Here is a 15,142-nt window from a genome sequence, read left to right as displayed (position 1 = left end):
TTAAAATAATAAATCATGAAAAAATATTAATAATATTCATAAAAATATATTTAATTATATATGTATATAATTTAATTTCTATATTTAGAATGGATTTAATTATTTATATATTTATAATAAAATTTATATAATTTAATTTATATATTTATATTCACAGAAATAGTGTAAATAGTACATACATAATATACTATATAATGTATTAAAAAATTAATCATAAATAACATTGTAAACAATAATTTAAAATAATGATATAATACATTATATAATAATGTATAAAAAAATCCTAAAAAGCATAAAATAAAATATATCTAACCCAGCATAATTTACTTCAAACAAATAATTTATATATTTATAATTACAATAATAAAAGTTATATAATTTATAACGCATTTGATTGTTTATATATTTAGAATTAAATTAATTACAATTTATAGAATTTATATATTTAATTATTTGCATATTTATTAAATTAAATTAATTAAATGTACATAATTTAATTTAAATATTTTAATGTATTTAATTATTTATTTAATTTGAATTCAATTATTTAGATTAGATGTATTTTATTTTAGGCTGATTAGGTTTTTTGTATACTTATATGTATTATTTATAATGATTTATTTCATTATTTTAAAATACTTATGTATTTATTTTAATACTTGATCAAGCATACACACACACAAATAATATTTAAAAAATGTAATAATATACATAAAATTAAACACAAAAAGACTGTGTATAACATACATAAAATCCTATATAATGTATTTTAAAATATTAAAAAACAAAATAAGTATTAAAATAAATACATAATACATAAAGCAATTTAACATAATTAAATAATGAAATAAATAAAAAAAATAGGTTTAAAATTTCATAAGCATAAAATAAAATACATTGAACCTAGCATAGTTTAATTCTAATGAATAATGATTTATATATTTATAAATATATATATGTATATATATATATATATATATATATATATATATATATATATATATATATATATATATATATATAGTTTAATTGATATATTTATAATTAATTTAATGATATATTTACATAATTTAATTTATATATTTACAATGCATTTAATTATTTATAATTTATATAATTTAATTTATAATGTATTTAATTATTTATACATTTATATATTTATAGTATAATTAATTATTTATTAATTTTAATTAAATTACTATGGTTAGATGCATTTTATTTTATGCTTGTTAGGATTTTTTTTTTTTATATTTACATGTATTATTTTTCTATTTTGTTCGTTATTTTAAAATACTTTGTATTGCATATTATGGATTTATTTTAATACTTTAGCAATTATAAAAAATTAAGGTTACATGTATTTTATTTGTTTTTTTCCATTCCATGTCTGTATTTCATAATTTTAAAATACTTATATAGTTTGTTATGTATTAATGTTAATACTTAATCAAGCATATAACTTATATATATATACATATATACATATATATATATATATATATATATATATATATATATATATATATATATATATATATATATACACACACACACAAAATGGCTTATCATATAATTATTTTATACGTGTCATCCTCGTCTCAGGGATAAAAGCTGATGTGTTAGATAAAAGCATGTTTAGCTGTTAAAACGAGTACTTGAGCTCTCACTCCAGGAGGAGGTCTCCAACAAGAGCTTAGAGGAAGAAAGATAAGTTTGAGTGTTTTCCTGGCAAGCCTCGAGAGGCTCCCCAGCGCACTTCAGAGAAAACATTTTGACTAAGAGCTCGCTGCTATCTGTATTTGTATAACTTCTCCAGCATTCGGTTTACATTCTTCCAGGCATTTCCAGCGCTTTATTTTAGGAAATGGAGACGCTCGCTTTAGATTACAGCAAAATAAATCACGCTGGCTTGTTGTTGGGTACAAATAAACGATACAAAGTGTTGATTTAAAAATAAAAATTTGGAAGTGGACAGATATGCTCTTCCTGTCAAGCTTTCCGGAAAGCCAGTAAACACACCGCTGTCTGTCACTGTGGGAGTCGGGACGAGTCACGGCCGAGCCACAGGAAGGGGTAGCACAGACCTCTGTGAGTGAGTGAGTGTGTGGGGGTGGGTGGAGACAGTTAGACGGAGGGGTCAGTGTCCTTCTCTACACGCAAGTCTGTCCGGTTGCCAAATGCCCAGCTGCCGGTAGGTGTCTGTTTACAAGACGGCCTGGTCTGAGGAGGCCAGTGGCTGCCCTTCATTTCTGTCTGACACACAAACACACATAAACAAAACAACATACTGTATCTGACCGCCCCAATCCACGTTTAAACGAACATCCGATTTCTTTTGACTCTGATCAGAGGTTTGGTTTGAGCCGAGCGTGAGAGAGCAGGTTTTAAGTGGTGAAGTTTTTGGGTTCGACTGAGAAAGCGCAGAGCTCTTTATTCTAATTCAAAATGGCTGAAATGAACATGGAGGGGAGCTGCTTTCTTTCATTAAAAGGTGAGGCCCTGTCGTTTCAAACATGCAAATGCGGAAAGATCGGTGGCCCCAGAACTCACGGTCTTGTGTTACACAGGATTGCTATGCTGCGGTCGCAGGCCTGTTTTATGTAATATAAGTTGATGGCAAAATGGCAAACCACACAGCTAAACTCTGCGATTTTTCTCCTTTTGTTCGTGTAATACACGTCTAAAATTGTTTTTTAAAATCAGCGGTTCCCAATTTGGTGGGTCGCAACATAAAAACGACTAAAAATAGTCATTATCATGACAAATAAACACGTTTCCTAACATCACATCCAATTGAATGCATTTGTCAAATCATAGAAAGTAGCAAAATTCGACAAATGTGGATGTGTGACATGCTCTCAATCTCAAAATTCATGAACAAAATCATTCAAAATCCCATAAATAGATTATTTTAAATAAAATTTAAAAAAATATATAAAATATAAATATAAATAAATAAATAGATAGATTAATTGAAATAAAATGTAAAAATAAAAATGTTTCCTTGAATAATAAAATACAATAATAAAAAAAAAAAAAAAATACAACCTATCCTACATTATGAGATAGACCTTATTTCTGCTTGCCACAATGTGTTTCATACAGCGCATTATTCTCTTAAACAATTAAATAAAAAATAAAATAAAATATAAAATAAAACAAAATAAAAACTACAACCCATACTAAATTAATTATGGGATCGATCTGATTTTCACTAGCCACAATGTGTTTCATACAGCATGTTATTGTCTTGAATAATAAAATTAAAATTAAAATAAAAAAATAACATAAAATTAAACTAAATTAAATTAAAAATACAACTCATACTAAATGAATTATGGGATAGATCTGATTTTCGCTAGCCACAATGTGTTTCACACAGTGGATTATTGTCTTGAATAATAAAATAAAAAAATTAAATAAAAAAATACAACCGATACTAAATTAATTATGGGATAGATCTGATTTCCACTAGCCACAATGTGTTTTATCCAGTGGATATTGCCTTTAATAATAATAAAAAAAGGAAATTCATGTTTAAAACCAGAGTTTAAAAAAAAAATCTTGATAATGTAACGTAACGTTTAATGCTTTCACAACACGCATAATATTTTTTCTTGGCATTTTTATATTAATATGGTACAAGATTACCCTATTTAAATCAATATGATAAACGAAACGATAAATCTATCAATCTACCACAATAAAATATGAAAACAACGCAAAAAAGTACTAAATCCTAACACTAAACCTAAAGAGTGTGTTTAAATATGTTAATCTTTAAATACGCAATCAAAAATGAAAATAAAACCTACACACCACCGCAGTCACGTCCACTCAGGCTAACACTGAGCGAACGCATGCATGTGAAATGTGATGATAGCTTTCCTCTTTCCTGTCTGCTTCTCCTTCCAGCACCACTCCCATCCCCCTTTTCAGTTCATCTTAATTATGGCACAATTAGGCGCTACAAATGGCGTCAGAGCGCATGCTGCCCGTGTCTGAGCTGGGTCAGTGTTTCCAATTTCCTGCAGTAATGGGCCTGTGATGGCTGCCCCTGCTGTCCGCCACCCTGACCTCACCAGGCCCTGAGGTCACGACCCCTCAGTGTGTTTAGAGCCCGAAGGGGTCGATGCTTGTCGGCTTAAGGGGGTGCTGGATTACCTTACACGCTCAGGAGAAACAAAATGAGAAAGCGCGACACAAAATAAATCTACAAATTTCACCCTAGTCCACAGAACCAGTCTTAAGTAGTACGGATATGTTTGTAGCAATAGCCAAAAACGCACTGTATGGGTCAAAATGATCGATTTTTCTTTTATGCCAAAAATCATTAGGATATTAAGTAAAGATCATGATCCATGAAGATATTTGGTAAATTTCCTACCGTAAATATATCAAAACTCAATTTTTGATTAGTAATATGCATTGCTAAGACAACTTCAAAGGTTTTTCTGCACCCTCAGATTCCAGATTTTCAAAGAGTTGTCCTGTCCTTACAAACATACATCAATTGAATGGTTATTTATTCAACTTTCAGATGATGTTTAAATCTCTTGTGACTGGTTTTGTGATCCAGGGTCACAAATGTCTTTGCGTAATGCGTAATGGCAACCTGCAGAGTCATCACTCACTTGTGAGGCTTCAGATCATTCATACATAGCGTATGGGAGCTTATCCAAAAATGGCCAGTTGAGGTGATGGTAATGTCTTCAGCAAGATCCGATCTGATTTCAATTGCTTTTACACATGTGCATTAAAATTAAATCCACATTTCATAATAATAACCAAGCCACTGACTAGTGTGCATTTAAAAAAATGAAATGACCTGAAGAGCTGTTTCATTTCTAAACAAAACACACTATTACTTTTTCAGACTTTCAAGCTTTAAAACGGAGTTTTCCATATTTCTGTAAAAAAAAACGAATGAGATTTGCTGGGGGGGCTTGAAAGAGCGGTACAAACTTGGCTTGGGCCTCTACCGGTTCATTTGATTAATTCCCATCAGACCTCATAGAGCTTAATACATCAGCAGCCCGGCCGGCCTTCTAGCGGTAAACGTTCAGAGTCGTTCTCAATGAATATCACATGTACTCTTTCAAAAGGTTGCCAGGTTGTGCGGACCCCGTGTCAACTTCCCCTCGTGTCTTTCTGTAGCCACTAGCTCCTGACACCGACTCACACAAGATACGCATTACGTGCCGTGGATCTATTCCCGAGGCTTTGGTGTGTACATTACTCTTATTAAGGGGCCGTCTTCAACGGGTTCTGGAGCTCTTTTAAGCACATTTCAAAAGAGCCGAGCCGGTTGTAACTTAATATCCACACCAGGACCCCGTTACTTCTGTGCTGCGTGGGGCGTCAGATCAACAGAAGACCGAGAGAAGCTCATCAATTTTTATTTAAGAGCTGTTTCATTCGTTATTTGACATGGGCTGGCTATTAACTGGGTTTTTTGTGAAATTTCCCAATGGTTCAATTTTTTAGAATGCACTATTAATAATAATAAAAAAGTGAAAATGTAACTCTCCCAGAAAAAGATTTGCGTAAAAAAGAGTGAGAGAGAGTGGAACGGCTAACCACAAACACCAATATCACACTGCAAGAGAGAGGATTTCGAAAACAAACAAACTGCGAGTATGCATAAGTATCAATAAACACAATTCTTCCGTCTCGGAAGCTTCCTGCTTTATTTGATTAAGCAGGGCGAAAAAACAGAGCAGTCATGCTCATTGCTTTTCTTCCTCTTCCCTTCCCCTGCAATCTTCTCTGTGCCTAATGGGAATCGGAAGTTTAAGTGAAGCTGCCTGGCTAGCCTCGGCCTAACCTCTCCATCTGGAAGGGAACTTGCCAGCCTTGGGGCTACTCCCAACCCTTCCCAGCTGTTGAGTTTGGGGCTTTTGTTTTTGTGGGCTTGGGAAAGCATATTTTTATAAATGATTGCCATATCCTCCACCAGCTGCTGACCCCGCGCCCGTCCCTGGTTCTCATTTCAGCCGCGGCTGACCCCGAGAGCAGGACCGCTTCGGAGCGCTGAGGTAAGTGCGAGCGAGGAGATTCGGCTTCAGAAAAAACTTCCGCTACTGACATAAAGAGCGAATTTGTGTCTTCCACAACGTACCAGAGCGAGATTTGATTAGAGATCGCCGAGTGCGCATCTGCTGCAGGCCTGGTGTGTATGAGTCACTAAGCATGTGGTTTGTCTCATCACTCTCTCTCTCCTTCGTGTTGGTTTTAATCAAGGCGTCTGTAACAGGGAGGAGTCGACCTCCTCTTTCTTCACGGACTCAACTGCCAATGATGTGTAACTTTGGTTTCTATGGAAGCTTGAATAATACTACTCCCCAAACCTGAAGCGAGCGGCAACAAATTAAAAACCATCTCTGAACGGCTGGCACGTAATGTTGTGTTTGTGTGGAAAAAGCGAGGCGGACGTCTCGGTTTGTGAAAATTTGAAAGCCTTTGTGCTACCTGCGCACCAGAAATGAAGCAGGAAGGCTCTGCGTTAATTAAAAATACATCAGCTGTTAACGCGTCGCCTGGTGCCAATAAGCTGCGTATTTTGCAGTATTGATGAAGCCACCAGAGCTCCATAATTCATCAGGCCCGGCCACCTCAGGTGAGGGCCGCCCACTGTAAAGCCAAGCGGTCCTGTTCACAGCGTGGCACTGCAACACACTTACACACACATACACTATTCTCAGCACTTTCTCTGCTCGGCTGCTGCGTGTAGCGCACCGCTGGGTAATTGCATGGTAATACTTCATTATGGCAGCACTGTAATTTGGGCACCGGACACTTCAAAGAGAAGCAAAAACCTCTTCACAGACAGCGCAAATTACTGCGAGTCCACATAACCCCTGCTTTGTTTTGACTGGTATTGTTTTTGGCCAAGTATCGCGGTCCAAAATAAACACGGGGAGCGATCAGAGCGTATTTTCAATCGTATAATCGCCGCAGCTGATTACAAAGCGCAGCGGTGCGGCGTGAAAGAGTTAAAAAGTGGATTTGGCCCTCAAGCGAAGCCAAGAAGTATAAAATTCGATATCAAAGGCTTATCTAAACAAATGGCAGCTTCTGAACGCCGCGGTCGCCAACGGAGCTGGCCGGGGCACGGGTTGGTGAGACGTACAGAGGGCTGACCAGACGTACCGAGCAACTGGAGGAGATCCATCCTCACAGCAATCCACAATCACATGCTGCTCGTTTCGGCTTCCCGCTCATGTACAATTTTGTGAACAAAAGTTCACATTCACAGTTGGGCTTTATGTACACTTCTAGTCTGTCATTTACGCAGGGTATTAAAGGAGTCATTCATCCAAAATGACAAATCTGTCAGCACTTTCTCACCCGTTTCTAACATGTATGAACTTATTTCTTTTGTCTGTCCACACCAAAAAAAAAAATCTGCATCTAGAAAAATTTCTAGGGTTATCGCTAATAATTATTTTGGTAATCGAGCAATCAGTTGCCTAATGAGAACTAATGTACATTATGCATTTTAAGAAATGACTGTAGAGGGCGCCAACGGCCTGACAATTGTTTTTACACTTTACAGTGCGATCTAATCCTTGACATTTAATTCAAATATCCACTTAACCTTTAATATTTGTCGATTTTTTTACCACAGAAATGCTGCAGCCACTGTAATGTCTTGAATATGTGGACATCAAAACGTGTAAACTTGTAAACGTGTACAAAAAAAAAAAAGGTTTTAAGCTTTTATTTTGAAATCGCGATGAACTTTCCTTTCACTGCTGGGTAAAAAGGAGAACTAACTGTTTTTAGGTATATAATATATCTTCTATTAATCCATGTAAACTTATAAGGAATGTCTAAGTGCTGATTTTGTTCTTTTTCCACCTTCACATACTGTAATAACTCCAGCGATATCAGGGGACACAGAAAGACAAGAACACTTGGTGCAACATACCGCACAAAGTTGCAAAAGCCTGCCAATATCCTGCAGATGATTACAAAGTTCAAACATGGCAAGACTCCATTCATTAAAAATGCAGTACGCACACACAAACATGTCTGATTTTTCAGGCCTACTGTTGTGTATCTTACACACGGGTGCACACATGAAGCCGACGAGGTCTGTTACACACAAGTTTCATCCAAAATCTATTCCAGCATCGCAGGTGGCGTTCCAACAAGCTCATAGTGTATGTACAAAACAACATGCCGAGATAAATGGATAGTTGGGGTGCAAAAGCAGAAAGAAGAAACATTTCCGAGCATAAATATTTCAATATTTTATTTGTCTTTTCGAGACGCACGCCAAATATAGACACAACTCCACCAGTCATACACATGGCATTAGTAACAACATCACAGCACAGTGCAAACACAGCCAGGGGTTATTTTTACTATTATTTAACTAATATTTTTGAGCAGCAATACTGGAATTTTGCATTACGAACTGTAAAGTCTAAGCTATAACCACACAATTTAAAAAAAAAAAATTGTTTCAACTTAATATAATTTGTTGTTGACTGAAATAAAAATTCTTTAGTCAACTTAAAATTTTAAGTTAAGTGTCAAGTGGAATATTTTTGTTGACTAAACATTTTAAGTCAGTGGGGTAACAAATTATTTGAAGTTGAAACAAATATTTTTTTGATTGCGGCTTTTTGGTATGTGGATGAAAGTGAGAAATACCTTGTCACTGTTTTGTGTTGCATCTGGTTAGATATAAATTTTAGACACTGGATAATATGAACATATCAAACTACTGCAAAAATGAAAGGACATTTATTAGCTAATCTTTTAGCTAATCTAAAGTGTTTTCTTTTTTTTCCCCCCTCAAATAATATTGCTGTGTATTTCAGAACATATTCATATAGAATGGCACCAGTTGAAGCTCCGCTGATAAATGTTACCAGATCACGGGAGCTACTAGACACACATATTTGGCTTTTGTGCTTTTACTTCCATCAGACCAACTCATTTACTAATGAACACCGATCTGTTTGGGCTATGTGAAGGTTATGTTTAAACACAGTAAAATCATGACTTGTCGCCACCTACATTGTGGCACAGCCCTGAAGTCGGTATTGTGCAATACTCCTCTGTCCAAAGCCATTTTGAACTAACTTCCAGTCTGTAAAAATCCAAAGGGGTGCAAAAAAACGAGGCAACTGGCGCTGTAGGTGAGTGTTTGTTACACGGTGGTCATTAGATCCACGTTTTGTACTAGCGCCCCTATGCGCACCGGTGGCAGGGGGTGTTGCGTTGGGCTGCGGCCCTCCTTTCTCCCGGCCTCTCCTTTCCTCTCCTCTCCTCTCTCCACTCCTCTCCTTTCTTCTTCACTCTCACACATATTGATGGTAAATCAATGAAGGAAATGAAGGGAGGAACGGAGGATGAAAGGGGAGGAGTGATGGATTGGTTGTGCATGCTTAAAAAAGAGGGCAGAAATAATAATAATTGATAATAAAAGGGAAAGGCGGAAATGATAACCGGCAGAAAGAGCGTCCTTTAGGATATACCTGCAGAGAAACAAAAACACAAAGGAAGAAAGGAAAGAAAAAACAAGCGTGTGTTTAATGTCGGGTGGAAACTTTGACAAGCGTGCAAGTTATTTCATCATTCCTGAGCAGTGTTGGGGGTAATGTTGAAGTTAACCTTTTTTTTTTTTTTTTTTTTAAACATCATATTATCCTTTTTTAAATAAGTAACAAGTGTTACTTTTCTGTTTATTTATTTTGACTGACAAATTCCATTGAAAAACTTTCAATTCCCCACGTTGAGGAAATATATTAAAAAATAAAGAAAACTAATAAATTTCATACTAAAACATTAGTAAAAAAATATTCAAACAAAATATTAAGAACAATATATATATATATATATATATATATATATATATATATATATATATACATATATATATAAAGCTGTTTTTCTGTTGGTTGTGCAAGGTAAAAAAAAAACAAAGTACATTTTTTTTTTTACAAAACAAAATGTAGCCATTAATTCATAAATACACAAAAAATTATTTTAAAAAAGGAAAAAATTAAAATACAGAAAAAAAGTTACTTCTCATAACAAATACCAAAATATTACAACATGTATCTTTTGAAAGTAACGTCCCCCAGCACTGTTCCTGAGTGAGTCTATGTGGTGTGGGAAAGAAATGCACATTGGGAAGAAAAGGCAGCGTTTATCCATTTAATGTATGAACTCTCATGGACCTGTCAAGAGACTGTGCTATTAGCTTATTAGAGTCATACCGCTGCTGGATTGCTCTCTGTCCGTTAAAGACATTAGCGGTGAACATAGACTGTACATTAACACCAGCGAGAGAATCCCGGTAAAAAGCCAGCTAAGATGTGAGGTAAACCGCCATGAAGATTCACCGAACATCAAAGCAAAGCGTGACGGGAATAAAAAAAAGACGAAGGCTATAAGTATGTGTTTAAAACACAAGAGAAACACGTGTGTTTGACTGTTGCTCGTTCGACTTGTCAGAACAGTGAAAGCGAGTAAGTGGCGTGTGAGTGGCCAGTGTGTGTAGACGCTGAGTGAGGGTAATGATTGTGCTAGTCTGCAGACCATTTATTTGGCCATCTTAACTCAATTAAAAGAAAATAAGGCCGTCATGACCTTCAGATGAACTGCTCTCTCAGCTTAGGTGCTGCTCCTCACAGGGCCACAAATGATGATCGTAAGAAGCCGTCAGTCAAGGGCTCTTACGCACCTGTGTTTACTATATAAATTATGACATTAAAAATTGTATAAACCACTTGTTTTTCTAAAGCAAAACTGTCCAACAGTGACACTAACAGGTAAAGTTACAACGGGAGGCTGAGCCTCTCTCGCCTCGCCTGAGCCCATTGAGTTTCAACAAACTCCCTAAAGCCCTAAAGTGTTTATTGGGGGGTAATTGAGAATGATTGGGGGAAATTCACATGAGTGATATGATTGGATATAACTGGTTATAATCGGCTGTGATTGGTTAATGTGATAAATCCCGCCTCTTGTGTTCGTACATGTTCCGCATTCGCAAACCAGTCTGAATGAACAATATAAAGACGTTAATGGTAAGACTAATAAAAATGTAATTAAACAACTCACACACTTAAATGTAACCACTTTATTACATCAAAATAAGACTTAAAATGCCATGAAAACATGATCGGTGGGTTTTTTTTTAGCGAGTAATCAGTCTGTGACCAGTGTTTACTGCGTTCTGACGACTGATGATCCAAAAATAAGTTCATAATTAAGTTTACAACATTATTGTTGTAGTCATGAAACCTCCGGATTGCTGCTTTTTAAGATAATCAAACAAACTAGCCAATAAAAAAAGGTTCTAATTAGGACCGGTTGATTAATTGAAAAATAATCTAAACCGAAATTACGAACCTCTAACCGGACGTACTTTCCCATTTTGGTTATTTCATTTTTTTTTTTATCCTGTTAATAAGTTTTTACTAGTTTCAACTTAAAAACTTAAGTTTAGCAGCTGCCTTGAAATTTTTTAAGTTAAATCAACTTAAAAGTACAAGTCATTTAAACTCATTCTACTGTAATGAGTTGTAGTTTTAAGTTGATTTAACTTAAAATTTTAAGGCAGCTGCTGAACTTAAGTTTTTAAGTTGAAACTGGTGAAAACTTTTTACAGTATACTTTCCCATTAAAAACATATTACGGATGTGCATGACTGTTCCACTCGCATCTTTTTTAGCGTCTCGCACGTGAGAGGCGCATTTAAGACGCTGTGTTGAGTTACCAGAATTTAAACTTTTACACACAGGACCACTTATCAATGTCAGTTCCAAAACAGTGGACCAATCAGAAGACCACTGAGGCGGGGCAAGCGTTGCGAGCTTTTGTTTACAATAGGAGGTTGGCATGGCAACTTTTGTACAGGGTTCGTACAAGTGCTTAAACTACTTGAATTTGACTTTTTGAAATGTAAGGCCTGGAAATAGCTATATTCCTGAAGAGGTATTAGAAAAATGCTTGAATTATTGAAAGACATTGTATCTATGCAATTAGTGTTTTTCAATAAGCACATATCTTTTGAAAAACATCATACCTTTTTTCACTTATTTCATGTTTTTCACAGGATTCGTACCCAAGGATTCCACATCCAAGTCTAATTCCATACCGGCTGAGCTACCGAGCAAGCTTGTTATATCAGGAAAGCAAATCATATATAGAGCTATAATCAGAAAATGATTGTAAGTGCTCGCTTTTACCACCTCTAGCGTTAATTCCTGTTGGAAACCGCAGTGATATGCACTAACTGGTACGTATTTTGTGTCTTGCAAAAAAATTCCCACAGGTATGTTTTGGTCATGAGATCAGGTTAGACATATCGTCCTGCCCTAGTTCTAATGATCACACTTTTTGTTTTAGTCATTAAAGAAAAAAAAAAATAAAATAAAATAAAAAAGCTATAAACATGCATGAAAATTAGATTCCAGAACCGGCTCTCGATACCTGGTTCCACTGGCCTTTAAGGAGTCAAAGTTCCTCTCTTCCAGAAGTTGTGAAGCCAGCCTCTGCCTCAGGCTCAGAGACCACGATATAAATATCTCCAGCCTGTTTGATATGCAGCTACACGGAGGAGTGTGGCTGGGGTGAGGGCAGGAAACACTAAGCACTGCATAAATCTAGAAAGTGCAAAATCTTCACCAGCTCAGCGGAGAAGAAACACCCTCCTGAAAATATCAACCAGTGACTGGTGCAGTACAGGAACAAGGGGTTACTAGTCCAAAGGGGGAACATAAGGGAAGTTTTCTTTCAGTACTATGCCGTGTTCTTGTTCCGGCTGTGTCTCATGGGTCGGGACCAGGCGTGCTCTCATCTCTCACCCGTGGAGTACCCTCAGGGCAAGTAAACATTTGTGAAATTTTAAAAAGTTGGTGGTTATGTCCTGAACAGGGTATGACTCATTCTTCCTGTGCTGCACGTGCTATGAAACACCGACTGTGCCACCCCATTCATATGTGTTTAAGCAAACTCTCAGCAGTAGAACAGGCTGAGGGGGTCTTTCTAAAGCTGAGGCTGGGCACAGTGCCATTAATGTGGCTAAATCAGTCTGAGCCCCAGTGGGCCGGCTGCAGGCAGAGCAACGCAGAGCCCGTGGGTTAATCAAGCTCAGAGATTAAGAGTCAGTACAGCTGTGAGATGAACACAGATCAGGGTGAAATGTAACGGTACATTTGTGTGTTAGGATGTGAACGAAAACAAGTTTGCATGAATTAAAAACCACAACAAATTCCTCATGTGCATTCCGGGCGAATAAAGTTAATTCTGATTCTGATGTATTCTGATAACATTACTAATACTAACATTAATAATATTATTATCAGCAGTGAGTATTGAATTGTCTAGTATTTTAGAAAAAAATAACTATTTATTTATTTAAAATACAACACATACATATACACAATATAACATTATCATCGTTAAAAGTAATAATAATAATAATAATAAAATCAACAAGTATGCATTGAAATTCATTATTATTGATTATTATTATGGAAATTAATATAAGTAATAATGTGTCATATTGATGATTACTTATTTAAAATACAACACTATATATATAAATATATATATATATATATAAATATATATATATATATGATATCGCATTGTGACTAATATAAATATTTATTTTTTATTTGGAAAAATAGTAAATCACAAAAAATACATACTATTGTTATTATAATTACTGATGATCATGATGATAATATCAACTATTTTGTATCTAACTTGAATTAAAAAACAACTTAAAATTGCATGTATTTATTTATTTACATTTGACAGAAAATATATTATTGCTGTCAAATATTGCACTAAATAAACTGACATTTAAAAAATACTAGTTTTTGATACTATTTTTATAATAGTAATGCTAAAAATAATATCAACAAGTATTGTACTGTTAAATATTTAAAGATATTTTGTAAATATTTTTATTATTGATAATATTATTTATAATCAACTGAGTATTGCATTGTCTAATCAATTTTTTATAGATTCACTATTTAAAATACAACAATTCATCATAATTGTTATTAATAATCATAGCAACAATAAAAACATTATCAACAAGTGTTGAATAGTGTCTAAAATGAATAAATAATCTATAAATAATAAAAATATGTATTTGTTGAAATGACAACAATTCACTATTATTATTATTATTATTATTATTATTATTGACAGTAATATTAGGGCTTTCAACATGATGATTATTTATTTAAAATACAGCACAAATATATTATTATTGACATCCCTGTATTGTGTCTGATATAAATGTACATTTGTTAAAAAATAGTTAAAGAAAAAAAAATACATACTATTGTTATTAAAATTATTAATGATGATAATAATAATAATAATAAGAAGAAGAATAATATCAACAATGGGAACTGTTTTGTATCTAAAATTATTATTACTTTTACTTCTATTATTTAATTATTATTACTATTATTATTATTGTCATCATCATCATTATTTTAATATATAATTCTACAGTAGTAAGAATAACTGTTGTAACCAGATTTCCTGTAACAGATCATATCACAGATGTCGGGTGTTCGAATCAATAGCTGTAAAACCAACGTCCAGAGAGATGGATGGCGAGATGGTGAGAGAGACCCCATGGATTGACCGGCCCTGCCATGGCCACCTGGACCATCATCTCCCCCGCCCTCCCTTCCCCTCATAATCAGAAGGCGACAGACAATCCTGCAAGCGCAATGTGAAGACAATCCCCACACTGTATTTGAGGAGGTGTCAAACAGGGTAAATCCCCTCAGCCCACGCCTCACCATAAAGCACAAACACATGCAAAATTAATCTAGAGAGGAGCAGGGGTTAAGCCTGTGGGACAAAACCGGGTCAGTACAATACAATGAGTCTCCTCTCCCCCTCTTCCTCTCCTTCACACACATTCACACAAACACACAAGCAGGAGGGACACGCAGACGCCTCAGTCCAACAGCAACAGCTGTTTACGGTTGTCCGTTTCCAGCTAATTTGCCGAAATAGATTTAACAAACGGCAACCTCATTTGTGCAACGGGCAATATGGTCATCACTGGCATCCAAATGCATTCGAACCCACCCAACAGATGCTTAATATGCAGTAAATTTGAATTAAAAGTGTAAAT

At 35.0% G+C, this 15,142-nt stretch overlaps 1 protein-coding gene across 3 annotated transcripts in view; it reads right to left on the bottom strand.

The window, feature by feature from the left end:
- bcas3 (BCAS3 microtubule associated cell migration factor) overlaps nt 1-15,142 on the bottom strand; it is a 324,375-nt gene that overhangs the window by 118,467 nt on the left and 190,766 nt on the right. The window contains exon 23 of one of the 3 annotated variants that reach the window (XM_051129929.1): nt 8,267-9,494. The exons of the other annotated variants lie outside the window; for them this stretch is intronic. Coding sequence (XP_050985886.1) covers nt 9,484-9,494 — 11 coding nt within the window. The 3' untranslated portion in view covers nt 8,267-9,483. Of the gene's footprint in view, nt 1-8,266; nt 9,495-15,142 lie in introns of those variants that run through there. 3 annotated transcript variants of the gene reach the window in all.

This window comes from Labeo rohita, chromosome 15 (genome assembly GCF_022985175.1).
Source record: "Labeo rohita strain BAU-BD-2019 chromosome 15, IGBB_LRoh.1.0, whole genome shotgun sequence".
Lineage (NCBI taxonomy): Eukaryota > Metazoa > Chordata > Actinopteri > Cypriniformes > Cyprinidae > Labeo > Labeo rohita.
This window is presented reverse-complemented; position numbering and strand designations above follow the sequence as displayed.